The 16,459-nt window shown below is 47.6% G+C and overlaps 1 protein-coding gene across 2 annotated transcripts in view; it reads left to right on the top strand.

Annotated features, from left to right (window-relative positions):
- The window catches only part of RPTOR (regulatory associated protein of MTOR complex 1), a 119,151-nt gene that overhangs the window by 75,742 nt on the left and 26,950 nt on the right, over nt 1–16,459 (top strand). For both annotated transcript variants that reach the window (XM_030506234.1, XM_030506235.1), the window contains exons 19-24: nt 59–199; nt 623–781; nt 6,259–6,377; nt 10,643–10,746; nt 11,847–12,030; nt 13,878–13,988. In XM_030506234.1, the coding sequence (XP_030362094.1) occupies nt 59–199; nt 623–781; nt 6,259–6,377; nt 10,643–10,746; nt 11,847–12,030; nt 13,878–13,988 (818 nt within the window). The remainder of the gene's footprint in view (nt 1–58; nt 200–622; nt 782–6,258; nt 6,378–10,642; nt 10,747–11,846; nt 12,031–13,877; nt 13,989–16,459) is intronic.

Raw genomic sequence — 16,459 nt, 5'->3', positions numbered from 1 at the left:
ACCAAAAGGTTATGGTGGCTTTGGTCACATCTCGAATTGCTGGATTTTGCCTCCACAGAGGGTGGGAGTTTGACACCAGTGCGGGATGGTCCCTGCACGCCCAGGCTGAGGTCCGTCAGCTCCTATGGGAACATCCGCGCAGTTACCACCGCTCGCAACCTGAACAAGTCCTTGCAGAACCTCAGCCTGAATGAAGAATGTAAGAGGCATTGCAAAATGCTTTCATTCCTCCCTCCCCTCGTACAAGCCAGGCAATACCACATGCCAGACAGCACGGGCTGAAAGCAGCGCTTCAGCCCAGATTATCCAGCTGCCAGCTCCACAGGCTTGCAGGAGAAGCCCCCTCATAGCTAGTTTCAATTTTCTGGTCGTTAGCATTGATTTTTCTGAGTGTTTGGGGACCAAAAAGGTGCTTTCCAACTTGCTAACATAGATGGATTTTTTTAACTTTCCTGACCCCTTGATGCTTGCTCTGTATTTAAACATTCAGTATTTAAAAGGGGAAGTTGTGGATTTGCCTACACCTTCACTGAATGTTTCAGGGTTTAGGAAAGGGCTGTTCTGCCAAGGTGAAAACTGTTCTCACTAGTTCTTGTTTCTGCATCTGCCCTCTTCTTGGCAGCTGGAAGCTCTGTTGCGTTTTCTCCTGGGAATCTCAGCACCAGCAGCAGTGCCAGCAGCACCTTGGGCAGCCCTGAGAATGAAGAGTACATCCTCTCATTTGAGACTATTGACAAGATGAGACGAGTCAGCTCTTACTCTTCTCTGAACTCACTAATAGGTGAGTACAGACCCTCCTGCCCTTCCTTTGGTGTTGCCTCTCTTCACACACTTGCTTTCGTGGAAAGTTTGGATCTCAGCTTCTGCTAGATCTTACTCTGACAGAATTCCTCCTAGCAGTAGAAACATTAGTTTCTTCTACGTATTTTCTGGAAGAAGTGATGGTGATTCAACTCTCCGGAGTTGAAAGATTCTGGGATTGTAATTCCTGAGCCCCTGTGGCAGTTTAAAATCATGTGTTCATTAGAAACTTGATCAGTTCATTTGCTTTTGATTGTAGCTGATGAAATTGGATGTTCTAAAGCATGACAAGAATTCAGGGTAATTTCTCTCCATCTTAGGCTAGAATTTGACTCTTCATTTCCACTGGTGCACGCTGATGCCTGGTTGATGGCTCATGCGTGTCCCACAAGAGCTTTACAGCATGGTTGGAAAAGAACCTGGAGTTGAGCAGGAGATGAGTTAGGGAGCCGTAGGCAAACGCTACGAGCAGTTCTCCAAAGCCTCCCTCATTTCTATTCAACCAAGAGCTCACATCCAGCTGGAAACAACAGAGCTTATAGAAGTGTTTAAAATTCATAACTTGCACAGAATCCCATTTGCCTGCCGAAAGCCAGGCTTTTCTCATGTACTGAAGGATCCCCATCTCCCAGCCTGCTCTCTCCTGCTCCCCAGGGAAAGGCGCTAACAGCTCCAGCCACCCTCACTAGTGCTGTGGCTGCTGCACAGCCTGGGCTCAGGTTAAGTCCTTTCCTTAAGGCTTTAGTGTGCACTAGGATAGAGCTGTACAGCCAGCAGGAGTGGGGTGACTCGGAGAGGGTCCACCTGGGTCATAGACTTGTCTTGCCTGAAGTAGTGTTTTGCTCTACTCTCTTTTTTGGGAGGAGTAATGGTGAATTGGCTCTGCAGAAATGACTCTGCCAAGTAGTTGAGAGGCAGAGCAGTAAAAAGGTGCTTTGGGCACACGGGTAGACTCAAACCAAAGCAGAAATCTGGTCTGTAATAATAAAAGTAGACGTTTCCAAGCACAGTTTCATGCTGTGTTCTGTACTTCGCATTCCCTGGGTTGGTTCACTGATGTTCAGGGCTTTCTTCCTCTCTGGTGATTTTAGGAACATGGTGCTAAAGGGATTATTCTGGATCATTCTATCCACTTTTCTGGCATCATTCGATGTACTTCTTCCATAAATTTGAGGAAAACCTCTCCATTCCTTCTAATGTAACTTTACAAACAACCTCTTGGCCAACTACAGGCCAAGTGACCCATGGAGTGTCCCCCCAAATGCAACATGTACTTGTAGCCCAGGAGTGCTGTTTCCTGGCAGGCTCTTCCCTGCCTGGACACTCCTGTTACCAGAAGAGACATTTATTTCTGGCCCACATTTTCAAGCTGGCAAGAGGCAGTTTTGGTTAGTCAACAAAGACATCAGTTCCGATGGGAAGCCAAGCTAAGCCTTACTGCTTTTTCCATACAGCTAGCAATTAATCTTGGTGTCCTGGAAATTTTTAGTTTAGTTTAATTTTAAGATAGGAAAAGGGAAGGAATTCAGAGGGGGGTTTTGCATACCTTGAGGCTGATTATTCATATCCAAACTGCATGATTAAAGTCTTTGTCCTACAGAGAGCATTGCTGGAAAGATTATATTATGGAATGATCAAAGAAGGAGGAAAATACATCTTGGAGTGATGAAATGCTGGGGAATAGCTCTCTTTTCCAGCAGAGGTTGGGGGCAGAAACCCATTTGCCACATCGCAGGATCCATCCTGAAGAGCTGCCTCAAAGAAACACAGCAGGAGGTTACTGCAGTGAGGATGAGGAGAGCAAGAGATGTAGGTGGACAGTGAGCTGCAGCAAGTAAGAGAAGAGTGTTCAGATAGGTAGAGCCTCCTTCTCTATCACCAGGCTATATATTAAAATGCACAGACATAATGAGAAGCACCTGGTCAACCAGTATTGATAAATAGTAACTTGCATAGTAGCAAAATAGAGGGATTTGAGTGGTTTTTGGAAATGGAAGCTTGAGGTAGATGCTGCTCATGGTAGGCTGCTTTCGTGTTGGCTGTGACAGCCCTGGTCCAGGGGAGGGACCTGCTCTGAGGGAACCTGCTTTTTCCTAATGAGCTGCTTCTGGTCTCTGCTGAAGCATGAAAAAGCTCAGGCTCGGCTGTTTGAATGGGGTCCGAGCCTGCAGGATCCCCTTTGCATGGCCCTGTGCAGAGAGAGCAGCTCCCAGACTGCCAGGGCTGTGCAAGAAACGCTGATTTACTGTTCCTGTCGGGAACAGCCTGTGTCCGCTTCCGCTGAAGTAGAGTTCAGGGAGCAATCAGGATTTCAGATCTTTCATCTGAGCAGCTCTCACAGGACCTTCTGTGTCACTCGTGGGAAGAGGAGAGATGAGGGGATACAAAGCAGGTGGAATTAGTGTTGATGGGAAGCAGATACCTGAGTCCTTGGGTACCATTTGGCCTGAAGGATTTCAACTGCGTTTCGCTGCATCCCAGCCCGAAGCTGCCTTTCCCTGCAGGCACAGGAGCTGGTCAGGTTTTGCTGCTGTGCTGGGTGGGAGCAGACTGCACCTTCTTCTGGAGATGGATGCTTAAAATCACTGCAGTGATTTTTTACAGGGGATTGGAAAGAAACGCTGCCAAAGCCTGGCAAAGCAAGAAGGATAAATAAAACCATTAGCATTCGTTTCTGCATCCGGCGTGGTTCTACCCTTAGCCTACTCAGGGACCTGGCCACAGGACCTCAGCCGGGTCCCATCCTCAGGGCGCTGCATGGTGCTTGCTGCTAAATTGAACGTTGCATGTGCAAAGAAAATCAAAGTCCCTGGTAAAGGCAGGCAATTTATTTTTGACATTCTTAGCAGAGAGGAATCATTTTGTAAACGTAAATCTGTGCTGCAAGGTCCATTTAACTGGCTTGGAATCAGTCTGACTAATTACAGAGCTGTCTGCTTAGATTAACACCCTGTCCCCCTTGCTCGGCTCTTTGTTTGCATCTCGTGGATATGTTTTTGCATTCTAGTCCATTCCATGAAATCAAGCTGTTCCTGCTGCCACCTCTGCTGCCTTCCATTATCCCACTGACGTGTGCTCAGGTTTTCACAGGAGCTGTGTTAGATGCGTCCCTTGGCTGAGTTGATGTAATGAACAGCACTAACCGGGGGGGAGGATGGCAGAAGAAAGGCCCAGTCCTTGGAGCACCGGCTCGGAGCCCGGGATGCCTTTGTAGAAATTCCCTCTGTTCTTTTCAAAGGCTGCGGGTGCATGAGGAATTGCACTGGCACAGTTCTGCTTTCACTTTGTTTTTCCATGACGCTCAGATGTATAAAAAGTGGTCTTGTTTTCCCTTCATGACTGCGTCACGAATGAGGTGGTATCAGAGACGCTGGAAAATCTGATGGGTATCCTCTCGCTCTCCCTTTCTCTCCCTTTCCTTTCACTGTCTTTCAAGAGCTTTAAAAGAAATCAGTCCATGCAGATTTCCCATTGGTCCTTATCTAGCTCAGCACAGGACCGCATGTGGGAGGCAGAGCTCTGAGCAAACCTCCGATGCCGTTACCTGGCTGCTGCCTCAGTGGTGGTGGGTTTTTTCCTCCCACAGCTTGTAGCACTTTATCACTCTCCCTCTCTTGTTCTTTATCCTTCCCCCTCCGCTTCTTCTTTCCCTGGTAATAGACACTTCCAGGATGAACATGGCAACTGCAAAAATAAACCCCAAATGGTCAGAAGCCTGGAGACAAGCTTTGTATCACCATCCTTTCGGGCTGGGAGGCCTAACCCTCTTCCAAGCAGGGACTTACTTTATTGTGTGTTGACATTGTCTTTATTTAAACATGGATAAAGAGCTTCTGAAAAAGACAATGACTTTTGTCTGTTGTGACCAAAGCCAAAACCTGAACTGGGATCTGCATTGTTCAGTTCTGCTCAGCTCACATGTGCCTTGATTTCATAGCCTTTGGGCACTGTCCTCTGCTGGCATGAGCCAAACAGGATAGATCAGTGCCTGTTCACTCTGCTGTGTCTTGACAGTTGTTACTGCTTTTTCAGATTATCAACTTCTTTGTTTCTCCTGGGTGGATTTAACATTGTGGTATCTTGGTCAGGCCCTGTAATCTCACCGGTGTGGGGAAGGTTAGGGTTAGCTATAGAGGTCTGTGGTGTAGGCAGCCCCTACCTTCAAATGGTCCCATCAAAAATCTTTGTGGTATTTCTGCATGAAACTCCGTCAGCAGTCACCACGTGGAAAGTCCTTTGGGTGTCAGCTGAGTAAGAGACCCTTTCCTTGCAGGTCAGATGAGAGGATGGAGTTAGGTTATGGCCTTTGTGTTTTCAGAGTGCTTGGTCACATGCTGGGGAATTTTTCTGGCACAGGAAAGACTCCCTTGGCTGACAAGGACAAGCATGTGAAGTGCAGCATCTGTACTCCTTGCTGCCTGCCTTCTTCAGCCAGAGTTCAAACTGGGCTGTCCAAGTCTATTTTCTGTGGGTTTGAGCATCGGGTTTAGCAGCTATGCCAGGTGAGAAGCTGCTTGTTGACCAAGGAGCCCTTTCTTCCTAACTTAACACTTTATATTTAGATGCCTCCACAAACATGAAAGGAACTGCAGTAACAGCTTGATCTGTCATTTGCCATTGATTGTGACTCATCTGAAATCCCTGTTTCAGTTCCTTTTTTTGTTAGTGCAGCCACTTCAATATTGTCCAAATGGCTCAAGCCCCAGCCGACGGTGTCACAACTATTAGACATTGTGAGGGTTGGAGGAAAGAACAACTTAAAGAATCGCCTAAAAGCAGCAAAATAAAATGTTCACAGAATTGTGTCAGTTGTGGCAAATGCTTATTAATTTGATCTGTACTTTGAATCTGTCAGTCCCTTCTGCTGAAATACCAAGCACCAGATATTCTCATTAAGTGACAAATTGAGGGCTTAATACAAATGTCGATAGGAAGGACTGCATTGGACTTTCTGCTTCACAAAGGTGCAGGTGCTACAGCTTTGGTTTTAACATTTACCTGTTTAGGAAACTTGTAGAATATACAAAAACCTGAATATTCAAGCTGAATATTAATGTTTAAAAGAGCAATCAAAATAACAATACAAATACAAGCCAAGAACTGCGGTTTTATACTGGTTAGTATTTTAGGTCAGGAAACTCAAAGACATGATCCATTTGTCCTTTCCAGCCCAGAAAAGCAGCAGTTTGATGGAAGCTGATTGAGGGTAGCCTTTAATTTATTTGGCTTCCTCCCAGTTTCATTTTACAAGCCCTTGCAGAGTTCACAAAGACAGACAACATGGAGATGAAGCACCCACAGAGGGTGTTTTTGAGCTCTTCTCTTGATGTTTTCTTAGATGTCATTGTGATGCTTGGAGTTCTAATGAGTTTTCTCACATAAGATCAAAGCGTTTGAGTTGATGGATTGTCACGTGCTGTGGGGCTTTGTTTTTTGTTTTGTGTTTTATTATTTTAGGTGTGAGTTTCAACAGTGTTTATACCCAGATCTGGAGAGTGCTCCTTCACCTGGCTGCTGACCCCTACCCCGATGTCTCCGACCTGGCGATGAAAGTTCTCAACAGTATTGCCTACAAGGTATGTCCTCTGTGTTCATGTGTGGCCCCGAGGTTTTGTATGTTAATTTCCTTCATGCTTAGGCAAAGTGTAGGCAGACTGAGCTGAATGGGTGCTCTGGAGGGCTCTGCCCAGTTCAGTCTGGATCTGTTGCGGAAGGACCTTTTAATGTTTCAAGATGATAAAACCTCATGTGAACTCTCGATCAGGTAAAATAAATCAATGGGGGAGGGCCTGGGGTTGTTTTAGGGTATGAATCAGGTGCAGAGCTTAGTCAGTAGGTCTTGTTTAGAAGTCTACTTATCTAGATCAGTCCCTGGGAGAAACCTTAAATATACCTCATTCAATTATCCGTTTGCAAACTGATTTAGATTATGCAAGTGGGACTGGCCTGCAGACTGAAGCCACAACGGCTCTCCAACCCAGGTGAACTAGTACATGTGAGTCAGCATGCAGACACCCCTGCCACTACTCACCTCTTCAACCCAGGCCTAATCCACCTAAACCACCATCCTCATCACATTTCATCCTCCGAGGGTGACAAGATGTCCCTGGAGGCTGCCATCACTGCTGATTCAGAATTGCCAGCCTGGGGAGCTGTAGAAGCACCCTCACCTTCCACCTCAAACGAAGCACCAGGCCACCCCAGAACATCTTCTCACCAGCTGCCTCTCTCCTCCCGCCCCAGTCGGTGGTGTTGGAAAGCTGGCTGAGCGCAGTCCTCCCCACGTGCTTTCTGGTTGCTCCAGCATCAAGTCCATGAGCCATTGCAATGCAAGATGACGTCTCTTACTGATGGTTTCCAGTCAATAAGCCTAAATCTTCACACTTGGGCTTCTCAGCCGAAGTTGCAGTAAGAGATGCCAGCATCGTGCACTACCATTTAATTGCCTTAGAGATTTCTTGCTTTTAAATCTGGTTTTCTATTGAGAAAAGAGTGATTGATTTGAACTCTTCTATTTGTTTGAAGTATACATGCCAGCAAGTGGTGAAGGCGGGGTTTGGGGTAGGGAATTATCCTGACAGTGTGGCAATGAAGTCAGACCTTCCCTGATGATATGGGTGTACAACAAAGTACTGTCAGGCTAGAGATGCCAAACTAAGGTGAATAAGCAAAGGACAAGGTGAAAGATTCCCCTCTCTGCTTTAGATGCATGGAATTATTTCAGTTTTGTATATTTAAGGCTCTTGACAAAATGAAATGTTACTCCTCCTATGGGATTAAAGAGGTATAAAGGGGACCCAGGTCTGCTTTTGCTGTGTTAAATACTTTTTCAGGACTTAGCTCCTCACTAGTGGAAGGAGACGTCTCAGTGTTAACGCAGATGCTGCTGTGCCCTGCAGTGCCTCCACTAGCACTGTGTGGGTCTGCTTAAGCAGCAGGACTCTTGATCACTGTATCGTGATACCCACAGTGCATGTTATGGTTGATTTGGTAAATTCTGTGTTGATTCTGACAAGTTTGGTCCTAAATATCTCAGTATTGGATGGAGTCCAAAGGCTCAAGTGTTGGATATCCTGCATCTCGTGCTCTGCTTCCCAGGCAGCCGCTCTGTTCCTGGCTTTCTAAGGCAACAGCTTTTCAAATGGTTTTTCAAAACAAGAAAAGAAGCATTCCCATTTACAAAGGTTCTTACCTGGGCATGCTTGAGTGAACAAAACTTATTTGTTCCTCTCTGCGTTAGCCATAAGATCCATAAGGAAAGTATTTAAACTTGCAGTTTGGGCAGCTGACTATGTCGTGGTCAGCTATATCACTGCTGTGTGCTTCGTGATACCGAGGGCTTTGCTCTTGCCAGTGCCACCTGGCTTAGGTGGCTTCTGAAAAGGCTTCTTTTGTTTAAAAACCCCAACAAACCAACCAAACCTATTAAGAGCCCATCAAAATGGATGTTAAGGCTTCAGATCCTGGGTTATGATCTGGTCTTTATTCATTTCATTATGGACAAAGCTCCCGTGGCAAGCAGTGCTGCCAGGATTTCCAGCCTGAACTCCTGCTCTGCCGGTGTGAGCACAGACCCATTATCCTTGTCTGATGCATAATGCAAATTAGGAACAATTAAATTTTTGCTCACTGTATCCTGAGGCCTTTCCCCGGTGCTAATGGAGCTTTGCTGGCTGTACAAGGGAGCAGCCCGGGTGCTGCTCACGGGCCCTGGGGTCCTCCGGAGCCGGTGCCAACGGTGTATTTTCTATTCTCTTGTTTGAATTTTATCACTGAATAAAAACAAAAGTGGATTTTCTTGCTTAAACAAAAATACTGCTTCAGGTGAAGTAAAGCACCTGAGTAACAGTGTTCCAGCATCTAAAGGGGGCTGACAAGAAAGCTGAAGAGGGGCTTTGGACAAGGGCCTGTAGGGACAGGACAAGGGGAATGGCTTAACCTGCCAGAGGGGAGATTGAGATGAGCTCTGAGGCAGAAGCTCTTCCCTGTGAGGGTGCTGAGGCGCTGGCACAGGGTGCCCAGAGAAGCTGTGGCTGCCCCATCCCTGGCAGTGTTCAAGGCCAGGTTGGACACAGGGGCTTGGAGCAACCTGCTCTAGTGGAAGGTGTCCCTGCCCGTGGCAGGGGGTTGGGACTAGGTAAGCTTTAAGGTCTCTTCCAACCCAACCCATTCTATGAATATTTTAGGGCTTTAATCCTTTTGTTCTAATTATTACAAGATTCAGAGAATGTGGCTTCGTTTTGGAGCTGGGACAACTGCAGTTCTCCAATGGTACCACAACTGAAGTGCGATCTGTCTGGCGCTGCCTGTTACCACTGCGCTCCTCAGCCAACAGCCCTGAGCACTTGAGCTAGGGGCTTAAACCTCTGGCTGGGGCCAGTGAACTGCACCTCCCGTTTCAGTGCACTGAACATTCAGCTCAGAACGCTGCCGAGCTCAGCACTTTGAGGCTTTATGATTTTACACGTTTCATGCCAGGCAGGTGTTTGTCATGTAGCTCGGCTGCCCCGACGGGTGATCAGACAGCGCATTGAGAGCAGTGCGAGTAAGTGCTGCTACGTTTTTTGATCCCCTGCAGTGAAAAGTGGGGCTTGTGCTGTGAGCTCCGTGACTGTGCAAGGGTTCAGGCTATGAGTCTGCGTCTGTGCAATAGTTATTTGCGAGGCACGGCGTGAATTTCAAGCACAGTTTTTGTTTTCAAATGAGACCAGTCCTATTCTGTTTCTTTAATGGAGCTGTGAATATAGATCTTCATCTGCAGGAGAGCTCCCGCGCTCTTTAAACAGGGGGATGTCTTTCTGAGCAGCCGGTGAGTAGGTTGCACAGGCGTGGAGGCTTCCTGGATGTGAACTGCACCGTGGTATCTCATGGGCTGATCAGCCACCGCCAGTTCCCGCACAGATTGTGGCTGTGTTGTGATTTATATTTATGGTGCAGGTTGGAATGGTGCAACTCTCATTCCCAGCCTGAGCTTTTAAAAGATCCAAAACATGCTTTTTGTGTGTACCAAAACAAACAAAAAGGACCTAGTAATCAGTGCTGGCCTTTTAAGACTTTCTGAAATCACAAATAGCTGAGGGAAGTTGGCTTCCTCCCAGGCTGCTTCATCCAGCTGCGTTTAATGGAAGGTTGAGGCTGAATTGTAGAATCCTATAATTGGTTAGGTTGGAAAAGACCTTTAAGATCATCAAGTCCAACCATTAACCCAGCAGTGCCCAGCCCACCACTAAACCATGTCCCCAAGCGCCACATCTACATGTCTGTGAAATCCCTCCAGGGACCGTGACTCCACCACTGCCCTGGGCAGCCTGTTCCAGTGCTTGACAGCCCTTTAGTGAAGAGATTTTCCCTAATGTTCAGTCTAAACCTCTCCTGGCACGACTTGAGGTTGTTTCCTCTCATCCTATTGCTTGTTACTTGGGAGAAGAGACTGAACCACCTCACTAAGGATCACAGCCCTGGGTTGCGAGGTGGGAGGAAGGGCTGGTTGCAGAAGGGGAACCCCTGGGCTGCCTCCCTGCCCCGTGGCAGCTTCTTTTGAGGTGCTGGCACACACTGTAGGCTGCAGCTGATGCAGGGAAGAGGCTTATGTGTTAGTCAGAGATATTTCCCCGTCACAAAAGGGTACTTTATGGTAAGTGTTTTCTGCCTAAAAAAGGAGAAGAATCATCTAACATGTTGGGAGCTGCAGGGGGGCTTTTTTCATACACATTTGAAACACCCACACGCAGCGATGAGAGGCTGTGCTGCGTTTAGCCCCAGGTGTGCCCGTGTGCTGTGACGCACCGCGCCGGGCGCTGGCACCCGGGGCTCCTCAGGACTCTCTGTGTTTTCTCTCCAGGCGACGGTAAATGCTCGCCCCCAGCGCATCCTCGACACCTCCTCGCTGACTCAGTCTGCCCCTGCCAGCCCCACCAACAAGGGCATGCACATCCACCAAGTCGGGTAAGCACCAGCCTTGCTTCCGAATGCTTTTGCCATAGAGATTTAGGTGTTCCTGGCCAGTCACTAGGAGCCATCCCAGTTGAACGTGCCAAGGTCTGGGTAACCTATTGTTTAGCACTGTAGGGTGTCCAGAAATAAAAACCATGGGGAAACGCAGAGAGTTTCTTCCTCTTTTTCTTTTCAGGACAAGTAACAAACTGTTCTAGTTATCTAAAGATGAACTGAAAGGATGCACTAACTCCTGCTGGTTTTACTGGTGCACTCTGCCTCTGTGGTACCCAAAGTTCCCATTGAAGCCTGATCTGTGTTTTCTGCCCTTTCAGCTGACAAAAGGCAGGGTTATCTGATGATCAACAAGCCATGTCTAAACTGCAGGGAAATTGGGATCATGGTAGGGGCAAAGCTAGGATTGGAAAGTTTGGTTATTTCCCAAAACCTGCTCTCCAAGAGCAAACACCACACTTCAGATCATAGACTCACAGACTGGTTTGTGTTGGAAGGGACCTTGAAGCTCATCCAGTTCCAACCCCTGCCACAGGCAGGGACACCTTCCACTAGAGCAGGTTGCTCCAAGCCCCTGTGTTAACCTGGCCTTGAACACTGCCACAGCTTCTCTGGGCACCCTGTGCCAGTGTCTCACTGGATCTCGCAGCCCACTGTAACCAGTGTGCACCAGTAAGATTGGGAGTTGGAACGGAGGGCCCAGAACTGCACAGTGCTGGTTTCTGATTTTACAATGTAACTGTGCAACAAGATAAATCTCAGTTCATGTGTAAATTAAAATGCTTTTCTGTGGGCTGACAGGACTTCCAGCCTCCCCAGTGAAATACAGATGTTGGTTGGTGTGCCTTGGGTCAGACACCGTGTCACTGTGTTCTTACCCTCAATCTGGAGTTGGTGCAATGGAGGCTCACCCTTGTTTGGGGTTTCTTTGCCCTTTGGAGGGGATGGGGATTGCATTCTGGTTTGGTTTTTTAAAGGCAGCGCAGCAGTGAAGTATAAATCTTGTAAGAAAGAAACAAAGTAAAAGTAACTTAATTCACATGCTCAAGTCTCGCATCCAGGGATACCTGAATCCTTTCCCTCTTCTTGATCTTTAGAGGGTCACCTCCAACCACTAGTACGAGCAGCTCCAGCCTGACCAACGATGTGACAAAGCAGCCGGTCAGTCGGGACATGGCCTCTGTCAGACCCGCCAACGTCGGCAGCGTGGGGGTCCAGTACACTCCCCACTCCCACCAGTTCCCCAGGACAAGGAAGATGTTTGACAAAGGGCCAGAGCAGGTAAAGAGACTTTCCTTTCAGATCCAACTGCCTCCCCGCTCCATGGGCTTTGTGATATGTTCTGTTCTTTGTGGTTTATTTCCACATCCCTCCTGTTTTCTGTGAGCTGCTGTTAACTCCAGAGCAGCTCCCTCTAACCAGTAAAATAAAAATTGATTAATTTTGTTTCTTCAGGATAAATGTGGTTTGATAGCTTTTGATAGGGCATTATTCACTCCTGCTACTAAGAAGTGTTTAATCACAGTTGATTGCTTCTTCTTTCACAAGCATTTGTCTTCCTGAGTGATAGCACAGTCAGATCTGTGACCCTTGGATGCTTTTTCTCCAACCTGAGCAAAGCAGGAGGAGAGGAGGAAAAAGGGGAGATTCCTCTTCCTTTAACATGCAAACCAGCATTCCTCAAGTGAGACTGATGGGTGCTTCTGCGCTGGAATATTCACCTTCTTCCCAGCAGCCTGTACCTGCTCCATGCTTAGCAGCCCCTCTTTACTGTGGACGAGGGAGACTAAGAATACCAAAGCTCCTCATGGGTCACTCTGCTGGAAAGGAGTTGGTAGGTTAAGAGCTGGGAGCCCCTCTGGGAGGAGCAGCAGCTCCTCCTTTCAGCAGAGCAAGCCAACAGGGCTTTTGCATACTTTTTGCGTACCTTTTAGCATTCTGAAGAGTCATCAGGTACTGGGCAGTTTTCCATTCACAGAAACTTGGAGGACTGATGTGGTGCCAAGTAGAGCAATCAGTCAGTTTTTAGTATGCACAAACGATGTGAATGTCACCTTCACATCACTTCAGATGAGTCGTGTCAGGTGAACACGTTGAGTCCAAGCACACTTGGACGTGCTCGAGGCCATCACTTGAAGACAGAGGCTGTTCCCGGTCAGTGGTCAGTGGTGTTGAGGGTTCAGCCATCTGGCAGGACTTTTGTGTCAACCTCTCCCTCTGCTTCAGCACATTTGCAGGATTTTCCTGGTGCTGGCTCTGTGGATGAGAGGAACTGAAAAGGCAGCAGATGGGCTCCACTGCCATGCTAATGCATGAAGCTCATGGAGGGAGGATGCTGACCCCGCTCTTCTCCCTTCCAGTACAATAGAAAGGACTCTGTAATATCGTTCTTCCATGGGAGATTATTCTCCATGAGAAGGATTCTCTCCATGGGAGGCTACTCTCCCATGGGAGGCTGAGGTGTGTGCACCACACTCCACCAGACAAGTGGACAGTGCAGCTTTTGGGTGCTCTGACTCCTGAGCAGTAACTGCCCTTCCCTTACATTGGCACTTCTGCCTTTCCTTAATGCGTGATCTCGTGGAAGCCTCTGGAGGTGGAGAGTCAATTCTTCTGTGAAGAAGAAAATGTTGAAGCCTCTGCATGAACAGCTTCACTTCCCATGGGAATGGCAGCTGGGATCATACTTCCTGTTTTCTCTTTGGGTGTCTTGTGCTTTGTAACATCCTCATCCCACACCTGCCCTTGGTGTGAAGCTGTGTCTGGCTCTGCTTTATCCTGAATCATCTTTGCTGCTCCACTGTTTCTCATGCCAGATGCTTGGGAGACTGTGAGGAAACTCATCCTGGGACTTCATTTTGATGAGGCACTGATGCTTCAGGCCTGATTCATACACTGGCCTGGTTATGCCTTGTGCTGTGCAGATCAGGGAATTTGCACATTTCCAAAGAGTTAATTTAGTGACAGAGATTTGAATGCTAGATGTACAGGATTACATCTCCTTGGCAGTGTCTTTGAGCTTTTTCTGCTGGGTGATGTGTTGAAGGCAATCTGGGTGTTACTGTGTGTGCATGTTGCTGTGTGAATGGCAGGGACAGGGGCTGATGTCCTGTTCTCTCTCTGGGCAGACCACTGACGACGCTGATGACACCGTTGGGCACAAAAGTTTCATTTCGGCCGCAGTGCAGACGGGCTTTTGCGACTGGAGTGCCAAGTATTTTGCTCAGCCAGTCATGAAGGTAACGCTTTGTTTCCTCTGTGCATGCTTTGTGAATCACAGCACCACAGCTCCTGAGAAGTGCTGCTGTCCTGAGCGAGGGCAAGGGCTGTTCCCGACTCTTTCCCTTCCTTTTCCTTCAGTCTGGGGAGGGAAAGGAATGGACTCACGTGCATCATGCTGCTCTGGGGAGCTGTGTGACCACTGTGCTTGTGAAGTAAGAGGGAAGAGTCAGCAAGAGTTAGTGGCAGATGGGGCAGAGGTGTATTTCTAGGGAAAGAGCCCAGAACAAAAGCCCTGAACCCCATGGAGCACATTCCAGAAAGAAGGTAACAGTGAGGAGAGGTTCTGTAGTCGACCCAGATCCACCAGTTTTGCTGGGTTGCAGGTTGCGTGGCAGAGTTGTTTCATTCGTGCTTGTCTATGTAGTGAAAATTGTATTATAGTAACAATGCATAGATTTTTTAATATAAATAAATGGAGTGAGGAAGGATCTTTATTCCAGAAGGGGCTTTGAGGGGCTGGGGAAGGAGAGATGCTGGTTTGTGTCTGACATCCTGGCTGAATTTTCTGGCTGAAGGCCCCATAATCGCAGTGGCACAGGACGTACCCTGTGCCTGAAGCCAGCCTTGGCTCTGTGCTCACATGTGACTTCAGAGCTGTGCTCTGCTTATGGGCACCCTGTGTAGACACCTTTAACTTAAAAAGGAGAAAGGGGCAGGGATGGGACATCCACAGGAGTACCTGGGGGAGGTTTGGAAGCATCACTGTTGGGTTTTAAAGTTAAACATTAAAGTGCTGCTATGGTGAAGAATGAGGGTGGGAATGACAGATCTCCACTGAGCTCTTTTTAGAAGTGAGTGTGTTCTGGTAACTAAGTTGGGTTTATCTGAATTAAGAGGTACACCAAAACCTTGTTCTAGAAGAAAAGCAGCCCAGAGCTGGGCAAAGAGATGGGCAAAGATCATCAGTGACTGGAAGGTGAAACTGTTAAATTCCCAGAACCTTTTAGCCAAAGATCAGGTTTCAGTTTTAAGTATGAAATCAAAACGAGCAGTAAATCTTTCCTTATTACAAGCAAACACGATAAGGCAAGGCTCCAGGTACCCTGGGAGTCAAGCAGCACAAACTGTAACAGAACCTTCAGCTTAATTTCTTGGAGGTACTGCAATTTCTGTGAATAATAATGCACAGCCGGTATTAATGCCATTACTTGAGCAACTCCACAGCAGATGTTTGCATCCAAGCACTGATACTTAAATCTTACTAATGAAGAAACGATACATTTGATGTGCTGCCTCTTCCAAGAATTGCCACTGTGCCATCCATCACCACTCCTCCTCTCTTCAGGCATGGGGAATCGTTTGGGAGGTAATTGCCCCCAAGTCAACATCAGAAAAGTAGTTACATGGCAGCCGGGTTCTGAGCAGCTTTGATTTCATTAGAGAATCACCAGGAAGAAAGACGAGCTGGTAAAGAGATTGCCTGGCACCTCCTGAGCTGCACGGGGAATCAATTCAGCAGGACAAACGCCTGGCCCGTGGGGCTCGGTGCTGGGTCAAGCTTCCAACCAGGGCTTCTCTCTTCAACATGAGTTTTGGTGTCTTGATTCAAGTCCAGCAGAGTACAAGAGCAGGAGGATGGTGTTCTGTCTCTTAGTTCTTATTAAAAGCATTTGTCTGCTTTCTAAGGAAAGCTCTTTCCATTGAAGAGGGGTGTTTTATTAAGAAAGTAAATCATGGCAGACAGCACTTCAGGCTCTGTCGTAGGTACGTGGGGAGCTCTGTGTGTGTGTGTGTGTATGGGTTTACTACTTAATGTGCATAAAATGGAGGAAGTTACTTTAGGGACAAAATGTGGAGCGTTCCTGTACTAATTCACAGAAGCCAGGGAGAGGGAGTCATGGAAATCAGGGTGTCCCTGCACCCCACTGAGTGCCAGGGTGCTCAGTGTCTCACTGGGAGAGTTAAGGTGCTGCAGAGCACACCCCTGTGCATCCCACATGTGCAGGGGTCTCTCTCTTCAGCATTTACTAGCATAGCAGGAGTAGCAGTAGCCTGTATGACAGTGATGGTTCCATTGATAGTTTCCCAAGTGTTTGTGTTTGGAAATACTCACTGGCTGGGGTTGAGGTTTCGGAGCACAGACTGTCCTCAACAGCAATGATTTAGGTAAAGTTTGAGCGGAACGAAATCCATGTTTCCTAATAACACAGGGAAGAGAATTGATTTCCTCATTACTTCTGTAAAGCAGCTTTAAGAGGCCAAGTAGAGAGTTTGTGCAGGAAAACGTGTGTGTTATCCTGTCCTAACAGGGGAGTATACGTAGCGTCCTCACTGGAGTGGGTGTGTGTGCAAGGGGCAGGAAGAAGTCCCTCTGTGAGGGACTTGCTGCTTGTGTAACCGGGCAGGAGCACGGGGGGTGGCTGCAGAGTGCTCCTTTCCTGGAATCCCTGTTCCTGCAGCAACGAGGAACAAACAGCCCTGGCTGGTG

This window comes from Strigops habroptila, chromosome 14 (genome assembly GCF_004027225.2).
Source record: "Strigops habroptila isolate Jane chromosome 14, bStrHab1.2.pri, whole genome shotgun sequence".
NCBI lineage: Eukaryota > Metazoa > Chordata > Aves > Psittaciformes > Psittacidae > Strigops > Strigops habroptila.
Note: the sequence above shows the minus strand (reverse complement) of the source record. Positions and strands in the feature narration are given on the sequence as shown.